This window comes from Apium graveolens, chromosome 8, assembly GCF_009905375.1.
Source record: "Apium graveolens cultivar Ventura chromosome 8, ASM990537v1, whole genome shotgun sequence".
Lineage (NCBI taxonomy): Eukaryota > Viridiplantae > Streptophyta > Magnoliopsida > Apiales > Apiaceae > Apium > Apium graveolens.
Genome location: NC_133654.1, coordinates 25,906,145 through 25,921,430, shown reverse-complemented (window position 1 = coordinate 25,921,430; position 15,286 = coordinate 25,906,145). Strand labels below are relative to the sequence as shown.

Here is a 15,286-nt window from a genome sequence, read left to right as displayed (position 1 = left end):
CGCCACCCGGCCTCTTACGCGTTGATGGACTGCCACCCAGCCACTTACACTTTGATAGACCGTACCCCAACCTGTCGCTTATGCCGACTCAATTAGATGGGCTTACTTCCCGAACGTTGGGTAAGTAATCAATTCATTTGTTTTTCTCAAAACAGCAACCACGTTGCGAATGTAAAATGCACCACAGAGCTGGATCCCCCAGGTTTTGAGCGAGTATTTAAATCCCCTTTGAAAGGAAGATCTTAAATATAAAAAATGAGTTTTGGGGTCCCCTCTAACTTTAAAAAGCATTTTGAAGACTCGAAAACATTTTTAAGAATGTTTGGAGTACTGCTGATTTATTAAAATAAATCAGTCCCGATATATTAGAAAATATCTGAATATTATTATTTAAATAATATTCTCATAAAGATAATCCTTATAAAAATAATCGAAGTAGAAGTTTTAAAACTTATACTTGAAATGGATATTAAATAACCAAAGATATACTTATATGAAAGTACTATCTTTATTTGAATAATCGAAAATAAGTTTGATTATCGAAACATTATTCTTTAATAAAATAAGGAATATTATTAAATAATAAGCGGAGTCATAATACCTCGAATGAATATTATAAATAATATTCATTAAATAAAATAAACGGAGTCATACATCCTCAAATGAATATCCAATTAATAATCATTAAATAGAATGAACAGAGTCATAAGTCCTCGAATGAATATTCAAATAATATTCAATAATTAATATAAAGTTATCGAATAAACCTTATTCGATCAATAGTTTTGAAAACTATATCCATATATATATATATATAATATACTCGGGAACATCGACTCCCGGTTTAAAAATATGTTCACCTTTTGATCCCCTATACTAAGGGTAAACTCAAATACCGCTTATCTCTAGCATAGGTATTATGCAACTATAAGCATTGAACCAACAGATATATAAATCAAGAATATGAAACAGGCATGCATATATATCATATCACATGCTACAATATATCGCAAGAATTTGCTAATAACAAATATGCATTTATCGCAAGATCATGCATATACACATATACATCACAACAACAGTTATACGGGTAGAAAACTTGCCTGAGCGACTGGGGGTTACAAATGGCTCGGGACGAGTCTGGTAACCTATAAACAACATGTAAGTTGGAATTAAACCAAAGTCACTTGTAAATCTATACTTTAACCAAATTAGACTCTAACGCTCGCTTTGCGCTTACTGGTTCTCTTAAGTCGCTCGAGTACCCTCGGCTCCATCATTTTTAATAAATTAACCATTACGAGTTTTAAGGCGATTCTTTCGCAAGTGTCTTACCAACTGCCTCTTACACCTTACATAAATGTTTAATACTTCAATTAGTCCTTTAAGGTCTTTAACCTATGTTTCGAAGTAAGGCGAGTGGTAATGGTTCGGTCGCGAAACGCCGTTACTTAAAACGGTCGTTTCTCCTAAACCGTACATCGGAATCAAACGAACCACATATCAAAATGAAGCTCGTAACATGAACTATCTAATCATGGCAATGGTCTAAACCTAGCAGTGAGTTCACGGGTCCTAATGTTAAGAACGAAAACAGCCTAAGGTAAATCGGACATTACGACGGCTATGTTTACGCGATTTCCCAATTTTATACCATCTCAAATCGACCACCAATCAATCCCAATTCATTCATACAACCAAAATCCATCCAAAACACACTACAACAGTCCCAACACCTCAAGTTCTTCCAATTTATGTTACTCTCATCATGAATTTAAACTATACTTAATTCCTTTAACAAATCAACAAGATTCAACATTCATTTCACTACCACTCCAACCCAAACTCTAAACAAACAAGCTTCATGCTTCACATATACTATATCAATCATAACCATTCCTAAATACACAAAACTAAAGCTAGGGTTTGGAGTTTATACCTTCTTGAAGCTTCTTAACACAACACAAGAGCTTTGAATGCCTAAAGAACCTTGATCATTGCTTGTATAACCTTAAACTTTCATAAAAATTCAAGAAACTAAAGTTATTTCTTTGAAAGTTACTATTCACCATCTTCTTCCTTGAATTATTGGAAGAGATTGTGAAGGAATTTGAAGCTTAAACTCATGGAATAGCTATATCTATGCATAAGGAGTACTAGATAATTATCTTACCAATTAAGGAAGCTTGGAACTTGAATTTTGAAATTCTTCTTCTTGAAAATGGGGAAAAGCCGAGAGCAAGCTTGGAAGAAATGAAATGATTTTGTGTTTTGCTTTGATTTGTTTTTTGGTTGGTTGTTTTTGTTTAGATTTTGGTTAATTACCTTATTAACTTTGAACTTTGTGTGGTTATCATTCATCCACACCTCCTTCCCTCTTATGTCATGCTTATGTCACTTTGTGATGTCATCATCCCTTACTTGCCCTCTTCTTATTGGTTGGATGACCTCATCATCCCTAACCTCCTTGATTAACTTCCTAATTGTTTGCCTAATGACCGCTAATCTGTTATACGGTTCGCTTAACTTTCGTTTTCGTTTATCGTTTAAGGGATCATACCCGGGATCTTATTACTTGGGTTTCCTTAATCTTTCTCAATACATTATAATCCTTTTATGATCCTCTCTTATAATCCTTTAATTTAAATCCTTTTTATCCTATTACCTTAAACTCAATTCTTTCCGTATCTAGTGGATTTTCGGGAAAAATCAAAGTGTTCGGAATTGGATTCTGACGATATTTACATACACTTATATACCATATAGAGTACTAATAAAATCTCAGAATATCCATAACAGAACCCCTACATAGTGTGGCATAAAAAGTTTTCTTATTCAGCATAATCAGCAAAACACTATTCATAAGGATTTCAAAAATTCCAAAAATTGGGGTTATTACAAGACATAACAGGCATAGCATGCAGAGGTGATATAGACATGTTAGGCATGGAGGGAGTTAAAGGCATGGGAGCATTCTTAACAGATTTACAGTTATCAGATAGATGATTAACACTTTTACAATGCACACAGCTTTTTCTAGGAGCATACTTATCAGGTGTGTAATTGTTGTGTTTATTAATCCCTACCTTCCCATTTCTATTTGATTTTCTTTTAGTTTCCTTTTTATCCTCAACCAATTTAAGCCTATTTTTCAGCTGATCCAAAGTCATGTGTCCTATATTCACCTTACTGGAATCTCTGGATGTGCTAGCTCCTTCTTTGACAAAGTTCTGGAGAGTTGAACCATCCTTCTTATTGAGATTATTCTTTTTAGAATCACTTGCCTGTTTTAATTGATGAGCCTTCAACGAATGCTCTTTTTCTTCCTTCAACGGATAACTTTCATCATCCGTTGATTCCACATCCGTTGACAATCCATCAATTAATTCTAACTCCTTTTTGTTTTTCTTCCAGGCATTCTCACAGAATGACTCATTTCCCTGAACCTTGACAATCTGAGCACTAACATCCCTAGATGTTTTCCAGGCCTTGATTACCTCTTGCTCACTTTCTAACTGTTTCGAAAGAATTTCTACTTTCTTAACAGCTTCTTCTAGTTCACTTTCAACAGTCAAGCATTTAATTTTAATCTTTTCAAGTTCAATTACCTGATTCTCTAACACAGCATTCCTATCACTTAAAAACAAATTATTCTCTTTGATTCTTGTGTTTTCTTTAGCTAGTGATTTAAGGGAAACACGCAAATGATATAATTCATTGGACATATCATTTATGGCTTCATTGCATTCAATCTTAGAAAGCTGAGAGAGATCAGTAGTAATTACCTGGTTGCTTGATGAACTAGTTTCATTTTTATCAGAATTAGCCATCAGGGCTAGGTTGACATATTCCATATCATCATCTTCATTGACTCCATCTCCTGCCCAATCATCTTGAGTCAGAAAAGCTCTTTCCTTTTGTTTGAGCAAATCAAAATACTTCTTTTTGTAATCAACTTGCTCAAATTTCTTCTTATCAGAGGTTGGCTTCCTGCACTCATTTACAAAGTGTCCACTAATGCCACAGTTATAACATTTGAACTTAGATTTTTCCACCATGTTTTTGTTTGGCTTAGTGAATTTCGTATTTTTCCTGAATTTCATCTTTGCAAACCTCCTGGACAGAAAGGCCAGATGTTCATCAACATCATCAGAGTCATCTTGACTGGAATTGGCTTCGTCCTCAGCTACTTGCTCATTTCCCTTGCTTGATTCTGATTTGCTTGTGCCAATTTTGAGACTTGGCATTGTCTTTTCCTCATTCCTGGCTTCAATCTTCTCATTGTCAGCTACAAGTGCAACTGATCCTCCTTTTCTCTTTTTCTTTTCCAACAGCTCATCTTGCTCCATCTCAAGTTCATATGTCTTCAAAATCCATATAATCTTTCAAGTGTGAAGTCCTTATAATCTTGAGAATTTCTTAGAGAAACAGTCATAGGCTTCCATTCCTTTGGTAGAGACCTCAGAAATTTTAAATTGGAGTCCTTGACTTGGTACACTCTGCCATACAGCTTCAATCCATTTAACAGTTTCTGAAATCTGTTAAAGGTATCATTCAATGATTCTCCTTCTTCAAAATGAAAATGTTCATACTATTGAATGAGAAGCTGCATTTTGTTTTCTCTAACTTGCTCAGTACCTTCACAGATAAGTTGCACAGTATGCCAAATTTCCTTAGCAGTTTGGTTGTTAATGACATTGTCAAACATATCTTGATCTAGGTCATTAAACAGAATGTTCATGGCTTTCTTGTCCTTGTGAACTTCTTCAATATCTTCAACAGTCCATTCTGCTTTTGGCTTGGGAATAGACTGTCCAACAGCAACTGTTGCAGTAGCAGCTGTGGCCACCTTGTGAGGGATGTGAGGACCATTTTCAATGCAGTTGATGTAGCTTTCATCTTGAGAGAGAAGATGTAAATGCATCTTCACTTTCCAGTGATGATAGTTATCTCTTTCCAGAATTAGAATCTTTACACCAATATCCTTCTTACTCATGATGTTAGCAGAATAGATCTTTAAACTCTTTGTATGTTAAGAGCTTGCTCTGATACCAATTGTTATTCCCAGTGAACTAACAATGAGATTTACAGAAGGGGGGTTGAATGTAAATCTCAAAACTTTTTCAATTTTTGAGCAGTTTCTGAGCTATTGTGTTTTGATGAACAAGTGTGAGTGAATTACTTTCAGCTAATACAGACAGATAAATATTCAAACACAAATGTAAAGAACACAGCAGACTTAAAAACTTTTCTGGTGGATTTGTTGTTCCACTAGAGATGTGTTATTTCAGAAAATCTGTTATTCAAAGAATTAAATCACAGCTGCGTCCTAGTACAAACTAGATGATTTTCTCTCTGGATTTTTCTAAACAGCTCTGGAAAATTCACACTCTAATTACTAGCTGCTACTTGGTTTATATATCACCAAGTTTACAAGTGAAGACAAAACTGTAAAATACAATTAAAAGATTCTTCACATATTTCTTCTTCATTTCTCTATCCAATGCAATTTAGGTTTAGCTATGAATCTTTGAATACTTCCTTGTTTGCACCAGAATGGAAATGCTGCATTTTCTTGATTCCTCCTAGAGGCTGCCACATTCCAGTTTGTCTCTGTCAACCCATGTGCCTCTGTCAGCTTATGAATTGTCACTATCAACTGCTATTGAACTAAGCATCCGTTGAAGCTTTCATCCGTTGATGCTTTATCCGTTGAAGCTTTATCCGTTGAAGATTTATCCGTTGATGCATTAGCAGTTGAAGCTTTATCCGTTGAAGCACTCATCCGTTGATGGATGTTATCCGTTGAAGCTTTAGAGACATCCGTTGAAGCTTTGTTTCTCATCCGTTGAAGGCCTTTAATATTAGTTGATACTACTTCACTTATACAAAATTACAAGGCATGAAATATTTACACTTAGTCCTCCTATTTGCATATCCACTAGTAGTCAACATGACTAATAATTTCCCACAACATCTAAGAATTACAACTTAAATACAGAGAATGAAATGTTCTACAATACTAAACTTATTTCTAAGTAAAGCTACTCCTTCAACGGATAGCCAAAATGGTCTTATCCGTTGAGGCTACAAATACTAGATTTCTACTTAAGTGTTTTGTTTAACTTATCATCAAACTAATACACATATTCCTAACACTGTCATATAAATCAGTTAATGACTCATCAGCTTTTGAGTCAAAGTGCTCATACTCTTGAGTGAGTATAGTCTTCCTGTTCTTTTTGATTGCATCAGTTCTCTGGCATCTTGTCTCCAAAGCATCCCATATCTCCTTTGCAGTCTTGCATCCAAGTACCCTATTTGACATGACATTATCAATTGCACTATGAAGTAGATGTCTTACCCTTGGCAATAGATTAGATGTCTTCAGTTGTGTACTCACTTTTCTCCTTTGGTATCATCTTTGCTGGTTGATCAGCAACTGTAACAGAAAGCTTGGTAGGCTTATATGGTCCATCATTGATTCTATCAAGGTATTATGGATCTGTGGCTTTCAGAAACATAGCCATCTTTACCTTCCATATAGGATACTCAGATGCTCTCAATATGGGAACCCTAATACTCTCATATCGACTGTGAGTATTATTGTTTTGAGTATCTTGAGTTTTGGTGGGCTTAGGTGGGGTTTGTGTTTCTTCAGACATGATTGTAAACTGGATCTTGTTGTTTGTAAATCAACAGAGAGGCTCTGATACCACTTGTTAGGTCACACAACACTATAGAAGGGGGTTGAATATAGTGTTTATACAATCAAATCGATTTCAAACACAAGTATGTAACAGTAATCAAGTATATTCAATATAATAAACTCTATTACAATAGAACAATTATTCTTTCTCAGTGATGAACAATATCACTAAGAGCTGCTAGGTTACAATGTATAATCTTCCTCGTGAATGATAACACGTATAGTGTAAACCCTAAGTTGTGTTTATATAGTACACATTTACAAGATATCTTCTAATTGATATGGAATATAATTATGTCTCCTAAAATATATCAATCAGATATTATCTTCTACAAGTCTTCTAGTCTTCTAACTCTTCAAGCATATTTCTATTGTTTTAGTCACGATCCTTTCCTGTAAATCAGCTGCATTTCTTATCCGAAATATCCGCACCTAAGTCCTGATATAAATCCTGACGGCCTTAAGTTCTGATATAAGTTCTGACTTCAGTAAGTTTTGATTTCCAGTAAGTCCTGATATTAAGTTTTGAAACTAAACACAACAGATTAGACATGACATCTCAAATATATCTAACACGTTTTATACGAGAAACCTTATAAACTTGAAATTATAAGTAATTTTAACTTCCTAAATATTACAAGGAAGCTCTTGTGTATATCTCTATATAATAATGTGAGATTTATACAAGTCACTTAAAACTCGGATTCGAAAGTTTAACTTCGAGAATTAAATAAGTAAGGCTCGTTTATAAATTAATTATATTTTATATGAGAGGCCTTTGAACTTATAATTCGAAGTTGAATTTAACTTCTTAAATACAACGAGTAAGCTTTTGTTTATATCTCTAAATAAATATGTGAGATTCATACAAGCAGCTTATAACTTGGATTCGAAATTAAAAATAAACTTACTAATATTCAACGAGAGGGTTTTGCTTATGCCTCTTATAATTATAACGAGATTTATACAAAATTCGTAATCTCGAAATTTAGTTTAGTTTAGATCACGTGATATTTCAAATGAAGAAGTCTATTATTTATGTGGTTACCTTCGACTTATACAAATCAACTTCGCCTCAGAAATAAAGTGAGTTAACTCATAAGTTATTCAACAAGGAGACTTTTGTTTACATCTCTAAATAAATATGAGACTTATATAAATGTTCTATAAATATAAATATGAGTTAAAGGAATTTACTAAAAATACAATAAGAAAGCTTTTCATTGATGTCGTATAGTCGACTTATACAAAACGCCTCGACACGAATTTTTGAATAAAACCGAAGTTTTTTTGGATCCCGAACTTAATCAGTAGAAAACAACTAATTAGAAGAGAGTAAATAAATTACAAACTCTCCTAAGCGGGTTAATAATTATATATACTCTTTAAGAACAAAGATCAATGCTCGTGTATATATAATCGTAAAAACCTGAATGCTTGTGCTGAAAAATTAATCGAGTTCTAACCAAATTATGACTCTTGGCATTACAAAGTCTCACATTCTTCTTACAAAATGAATAAATAATTACAAGTGATATGAGTTGATTTGTGAAGTCAAAAACACACCAAAAATTACCAGAAAGTGACCAAAAGTTGGCCGGAAAAATGGGCGGAATAACGGCTTGTAAAATGGACTTTTGGAGGCTTCAAGAACACTTTAAGACTACTAAGAAATGGGTCTAGGGGTAGTCAAAAAAAGTGAAGTTAAGTGTGGGGGTTTGGGCAAAGAAATGGTAGTAAAAGAAGCTTGTAAGTGTATAAACTAAGGCTTAAAGAAGACTTGAATACTAAAACTCTTGGGAGCTTCTAGCTACTTCATAAGAGAGTGTTTGAGAGTGTTTTTCTCTGGAATATCTTTGGCTCAATTGGCTTGAAGAAATGAGTGCGGGTGGGGCTTCTTTTATAGCAAAAAAATTGTTATTTTAGCTTTATTATAAAGCCAAGCAGTTGCTTATAATATAGGAAATAAGTGTGTAGGCTTAGCGTGTGATACACCAGCTGCATAGGTTAAATTAAAGTGCCCAAAAATGTTCACTATATATGATATAATAATATATCTCAAAATAAAGTCGATAAACACGATATCGATGAATAAAAATGTGTTTTTCCATTAAATTTAAAATGTTATGAAAACTTATGAAAATTTAGGAATCCTCCTTAAATTTTCCCCTAGGATGATAGTAAAAATTTCACCATGAAATTATTTCACCATCTATGATTTTTAAGCGTCCGAAAATTCAGTTACGTACGGATTTTACGAGTTCCGAAAAAAATCATGAACTAGTATAAAATTCCTACCAATATTATAATTAAATATATTTATGACAAATCTCAAGTTTTAAGTTAAAAATATATGTGGAAGTATTGTTTCACAGTTGTTGAATGTTAAAACAGTCTTCTAGAGCGACCGAAAAAATCATCTTAGACAAGTTAGACAAATGTTTTGAATTGAGATATATTGAAAAATAATATTTCATGAATAATAATGACTATAAGATCTGAAAAATAATTATGTTTGAATTTAAAATGATTTTATCCAGAAAAATAAGCATTTTAAGATTTTTCAGAATAAAATATAATTTTAATCTTTTGGCAAGAGTTTTGGCAAGATAATTTGATATTAATATTTAAATGAATATATCAAATATATTTGAGAGTAAAATATTTAAAATCGACACACTTATAAATATTTCTGATATTTTAGTACGTAAACACGGTGTTTGAAAACTCTCATTTTTCGTTCGTTTAGTCGTCATTTCTTTCTTCAACATAAAAGACTTGGTAAGAAATATATTTTAATTTATACTTAATTATTTTAGACAAAATCAAAACCTACTAATCAGACTATTTTTCACACATTCTATTGATTTTTTTATAATTATTTCTATTATATATGCTTCAAGATGAACATTTAACTTTTATTTAGAAAATACATAATTGTAAATATTCAAATTCGAAAATATAATTTACCGCGTTGAATCAATCGTTTACATGAAGTAATTCAGTATAAACACAAAAATATTAATCGAATGATACATGCAACAATTCATGCGTACCTGATAATATTTATTTTCATTATCTGAACCCACTCAAATCTTTGAATGATGCCGTGCATACTCATTTATGCCAAATTTTAATTAAATGATTAATAGCATTTTTTAGGCTTAAATCACCCAATTTTCAGTTTAATTAAAAATTTATAATCTTGTATAATATGTAAAGAAACGTCTTAACATAAATAAATTAAAGTTAAAAAAATAGTAAGATGATTTTTTATAATTTTATTAAGTTAAAGTTTAATGTTAGTGTGTGCAATAGCAAATTTATATTTTGAATAAAATAATGTTAGTTAAAAATATATTAACTTAAATTTTCATATATCATTATGAAAAAATTTGAATTATATCTTGTATTTATTAATCACTCAAAATATTTTATATGCGATTCATATTAATAAATTAATCAATTGATTGACTAATTGTTTATCAAAAGAAAACCCAAAATAAATCACTTTTTATCTTAAAGTGTTAAGAATATCCAGGCGGAACTGATTACTCAAAATATCAACGAATTACGCTACACATGCCAACTCAGAATTTTAAATTTTTACATAGACATTTTCAACATGCATATTCATTGTCTACGTCTAGAGTAACATGAATTGAAAATATATATTTTTTTTATCGTAGATTAGGCATGTCTAGGCATGTCAGACATGCATATCTTTTGTAAATTTAAAAAAAAATACGCATGTTACAGCTAATATTATGGACTTCCCGTCCCGTCAAATAATATTTTGGACACTTATCTCCAAATAATAAATATTTTAATTATTCACTACACATGTTAGAGCTAATATTATGGACATCCCGTCCCGTTAAATAATATTTTGGACACTTATTTCTAAATAATGAATATTTTGATTATTCACCTTATCATACACAATATAAAATTTTAAAATTTTAAAATTTAAGGGCACTTTGATCTCATTACTACCCTCGAGTGAACTCACTCTCCAAAAAATATTATGTATCCTCCAAAAAATATTATTTACATTGTATCTTCCACAGTAAGTTAACAATTGTCGTTCCTTTTTATTATTTTTATAGAACAACTAAAATCCGCCATAGTTTCGTCCAATATCTTCTGCTGAAAATTGAGTAGAAAAATTATTAAAGAGTTAATGTTTTGATGAATATGTAAAACTATTTAACTTACAACAGACTTAAATAATAACTTCAAAGTATTTCACAATTTTATCATGCATAACTTGTGCACTATTTATTAATAATTTCTTTCGATATCTCATAGTTTAAATATGAAAATAATAAAGAATTTAATCTCCCAAAACAATCCTATTTATAATTATTTAGTAGCATACGTTTGTTAAGAGTAATAAGTGCCACTGTAAATCACAATTTCTTCATGTATACCTACCTAAATCTCCACAATTTAGATTTTTTTTTGCCAAGTTTATTTTCCTAAGATAAGAATTTTTTGCGAAATTTTACTAATCTATATGCTTAGAGTTTAATATAAATTACACATCATTACTTAACCTCGCACTTGAAAACGTCTCACCTGCAAACTAAATTTATATCACTCCTCCATGGCTCAATGTAATAGGTGTGTCTTTCGCAAGATGCATAAACTTCTAAGAAACTTCACGTGTCATAGGTTTAGTTTTATCATGTGAGAAACCTCTGTCTAATTGTGGCATTTAAAATTGTGAATTACCTGGATGACTGAATTGACATCAATCTTATGGTTGAGAGAACATAAGGCTATGAACCCTTACGAAAAAAGAAGACACATATAATAATGTTGATGGCAAGTGAACAAATGCACTTCCTTGGAGAGCGGGGGTGGTGGTTCGAGCTAAACAGCAGAAGAAATTAGGTATTTTCCCAACGGATCACACATACAAAAGTAGGTAAATCATGCAGCAACAACTCCATCAAATCAACTCCACTTCTAAATTCATGTTGCTCATCCAACTATAAATACTTGAAAGAAACAATCCTGAAATCCATCAACACAAGTCTCCTGATCCTCAAACCTCACTTGCATCTGTGCATCCCTAATTTCTTTTAAACTTAAGAAAATGACCAAAATTCAGTTTCACAGATCAAAAATTCTCAAAACTACTATGTACCTCTTGTTGCTCGCCATTATGGTTTGCTGTGCCAGTTCAGCTCGGATTCTCGAGGAAGCAGACCCTCAACTCCCTGTCCCAATCAATCAGCCAGTGGCATCTGATCCCCCTGAGATTGATGACCCTGAAGAGGCACCAGTGGTAGAACCCTCTACTACATTACCAAGAGGGCCCGTCGCCAATGTGGCACCTATAGCAGGTCCTGCTGTCCCATTACCTAGTGCACCAGGAGCTGTCGTCCCACCAATTCCCACAGCTGCACCTGTTACAAATGTTGCACCAGTAGCAACACCAACCACCTCATTACCAAGTGGGCCTGCGGAAACAGCAGCCACTGGGACCACCACTGCAGAACATCCCGAGGCCACACTAGCCTTCTTTATGCATGATGTCCTTGGTGGAACTCACCCATCGGGCCGAGTGGTCACAGGAATCATAGCCAATTCTGACGATAATGGTCTCCCATTCTCCAAAGCCAACAGTCAAGTATTTCCCATCAACGGCGGTGTACCACTGAACAACATAAATAACCTTGTCAACAACAACAATGTTCCCTTCCTTGCAGGACTCAATGGTTCTCCAAGCTCAACAAATTTACATAATACTGGTAACAACAATGTCGTCGGCGGGGGCAATCAACTACCATTTGTCTCTGCAGGGCAACTCCCTGCAGGAATAACACTCCAGCAGCTAATGTTTGGCACCATTACAGTGGTGGATAATGAGTTGACTGAGGGGCACGAGCTTGGATCATCTGTGTTGGGTAAAGGGCAAGGATTTTACCTATCAAGCTCTCTAGACGGAAGTAGCCATACACTAGCACTGACAACACTGTTCCACAGTGGAGATCACGATCATGAGCATGTTGATGATTCTATAAGCTTTTTTGGAATTCATCGGACAGGTTCACCAATTTCTGAGATTGCAGTAATTGGAGGAACTGGAAAGTATCAGCATGCGAAAGGGTATGCAACTATTGAAAGTCTTCACCAGGTTGACCAGCATACTACGGATGGGGTTGAAACAGTGACACACTTCACTGTGTACCTCACATATGAGGTCTAGACTTTAAGACTACATTTCTCAAGTGTTCTGTTTCTGTTTTTAAGTGTGTACCTCCGGACTCGTCAGGATCTTGTGTGCTTATTTTGTGTATCTAGTGTCTCTAATTAATGTTGTCTTGATTATATATATATATATATATATATATAAAACATTTTACATTTTCCACTTCTTTAAACATAACATAAAGCAGTGATTCATAATGAACTAGTGCTGAAGTCAAGAAGGCCGACGAATAGTATGATAAACTTTATAAAACGAAATGGAACATCTAATGGACGAACTTCATCAACTTTGCTACAAATATTTGAATCAAGAACCATTAATGAATACAAAAGATGACTAAATTAAATAACACAGCAGTAAACAAATTCCTTCAACAGCTATGTATAGAAGTCAAATCTTATAATAACTGGATAAATTCAATAAATGGAGTTTTATAACCATAATAAAGTACGCTATAGCAATAGCATATCCATACAGGTTTAGCATTTATACAAGTAGTCTAACATACTCCTCAACATTATTATTCATATCGTACTGCACAACTCCAGGCCAGTGCATACACCATAATTCTTAGTTTCTATATAATGTTTTACAAAGTCATTCCCAAAGATGCAATTTTTCTAAACAATTAATAAGTATATATTGCTATCTTGAGCTTCAAATATCGAACTTTAACGAAACAGAAGAGAAAGATGAATGAAAATAAAATAAAGGTTGGGAAAAACAGGTAATGAAGAAACACACATAAAAAGAAACACACATAAAAAGAAACACATATAAATATCTGTTTTTGCCTATGTTCTAGTGTTGTTAATGAAGTAAGCAGATATCGAAATAGACAATGGGAATGGAGGCTATGTAAAACAAAAAAAAAAGGCCTTTTATAATTAAGACAATCACAAAATCATCCGATTAGCCAAGTATACAACACCACAATTAATCCACAACATCAATATCAAGCTCGAAACAATCGAAACAACAAATTCAACAACCGCAAAACTCCCATACCATCAACATAGTAACCATAAAATCATCCAATTTCTATAACATAATACCAAATCGATAAAATTCAATACAACAATCTAAACATCAAATTCAACAAAAACTCACTAAAAATCCCAAATCAATCGGAACTTTTCGAGCTTTTCGAAGAACAAGCGTGGTCATCAGAACAGGCGTGGTCCTCATCCCCATGATCATGATCATCGTCGCTAGAATCATCTTCATCAAAAGGCTTATCTTTGTGAAAAATACAGCATTTCTTGGAGCTTTTTTTGTTGAGAAACTCGTTATCGACGGTGCCTTGTTTCCACGAAACCTTCTTTTTCTTGCGATTGAGAGTTAAAACTAGGGTTTGTGGGGGTGCTTGTTGCGAGGATGATTCAGATGGGGCTTCTAGGGTTACCGTTGTGCTCGTCGATGCCCCTATTTGTCGCGACATTTTCGTTGATCAGTTCCAATTTTGATGAAGAAAGATGTTTTCTACTTTACGGTCTCACCCTCTTTTAATCCAACCTCTATATTACATGAATTGAATTTTATTTTTTGACTATGGTGTATTTATGGAAAAAATGATAAAAATAGTACATTTTTGAAAATATTTAACTAAAATAGTTATTATGAAAAAGAAGTCAATTTTAACCGATTAAATACTTCACTGTCAGTTAGTGTTGTAGAAAGCGCAAATCGGACCTAAGCGGTGATGTCACCTTCTAGCACTTAAGCGCTAAAGCGTGTTGGATTTTAAACGCAGCGGGGGCATGGCAAAACACTTTTACACATATAAAATCCAAATAAAAGCATACAGATCATGAATAAAAATTCAAGGGATCGAATCTAACCTTTAAAATTAATTCGGAGACAACGATCAGAGATCCTTAGCAGTTGCTCCTCAAGTGTGAAGCACTCCATCGGTATCCACCAAGAAAACGATGTTAAGGAGGAGGAAGGAGGTGGAGAGAATTGGGTTTTCCAAACTTTTTGGTTTTTGTGGTTCGATGGGGTTAGAATAAAATTAGGGTCTATAATAGTGTATTTATAGGCAAAATTTTCAGCTGAAATTTTCCCATAAATATTATTATTATTTTCTCATTTATTATTCTTATTAATAATTAAAACACCTTTTAATCATTAATCCTTTTTCTAAACACTTTAGAAATAATTCTCTCTCTTGATTTAATTTCCAAAAATTAAATCTTTTAATAATATTAAGAACTTTTCTTAATTAATTTATAATCAATTAAATCTCATTTAATCAATTATTAAATTTTTCAATTAATTATTTATTTCACAAATAAATAATTATTTAGCCATTATTAATTAATTCATCCACCATTAAATCATTCTCTTTTTAT

General features: G+C 33.0%; 2 protein-coding genes across 2 annotated transcripts; one reads left to right on the top strand and one right to left on the bottom strand.

Annotated features, from left to right (window-relative positions):
* The first annotated feature begins 11,715 nt into the window (after window positions 1-11,715).
* On the top strand, window positions 11,716-13,072 carry LOC141678969 (dirigent protein 24-like). The gene has a single exon (XM_074485441.1). The coding sequence runs from the start codon at window positions 11,814-11,816 to the stop codon at window positions 12,927-12,929; it is 1,116 nt and encodes a 371-aa protein (XP_074341542.1). The 5' UTR covers window positions 11,716-11,813; the 3' UTR covers window positions 12,930-13,072.
* Window positions 13,073-13,906: 834 nt separating this feature from the next.
* LOC141678971 (type 1 phosphatases regulator ypi1) lies at window positions 13,907-14,449 on the bottom strand. The gene has a single exon (XM_074485442.1). The coding sequence runs from the start codon at window positions 14,371-14,373 to the stop codon at window positions 14,056-14,058; it is 318 nt and encodes a 105-aa protein (XP_074341543.1). The 5' UTR covers window positions 14,374-14,449; the 3' UTR covers window positions 13,907-14,055.
* Between the last annotated feature and the right edge of the window lie 837 nt (window positions 14,450-15,286).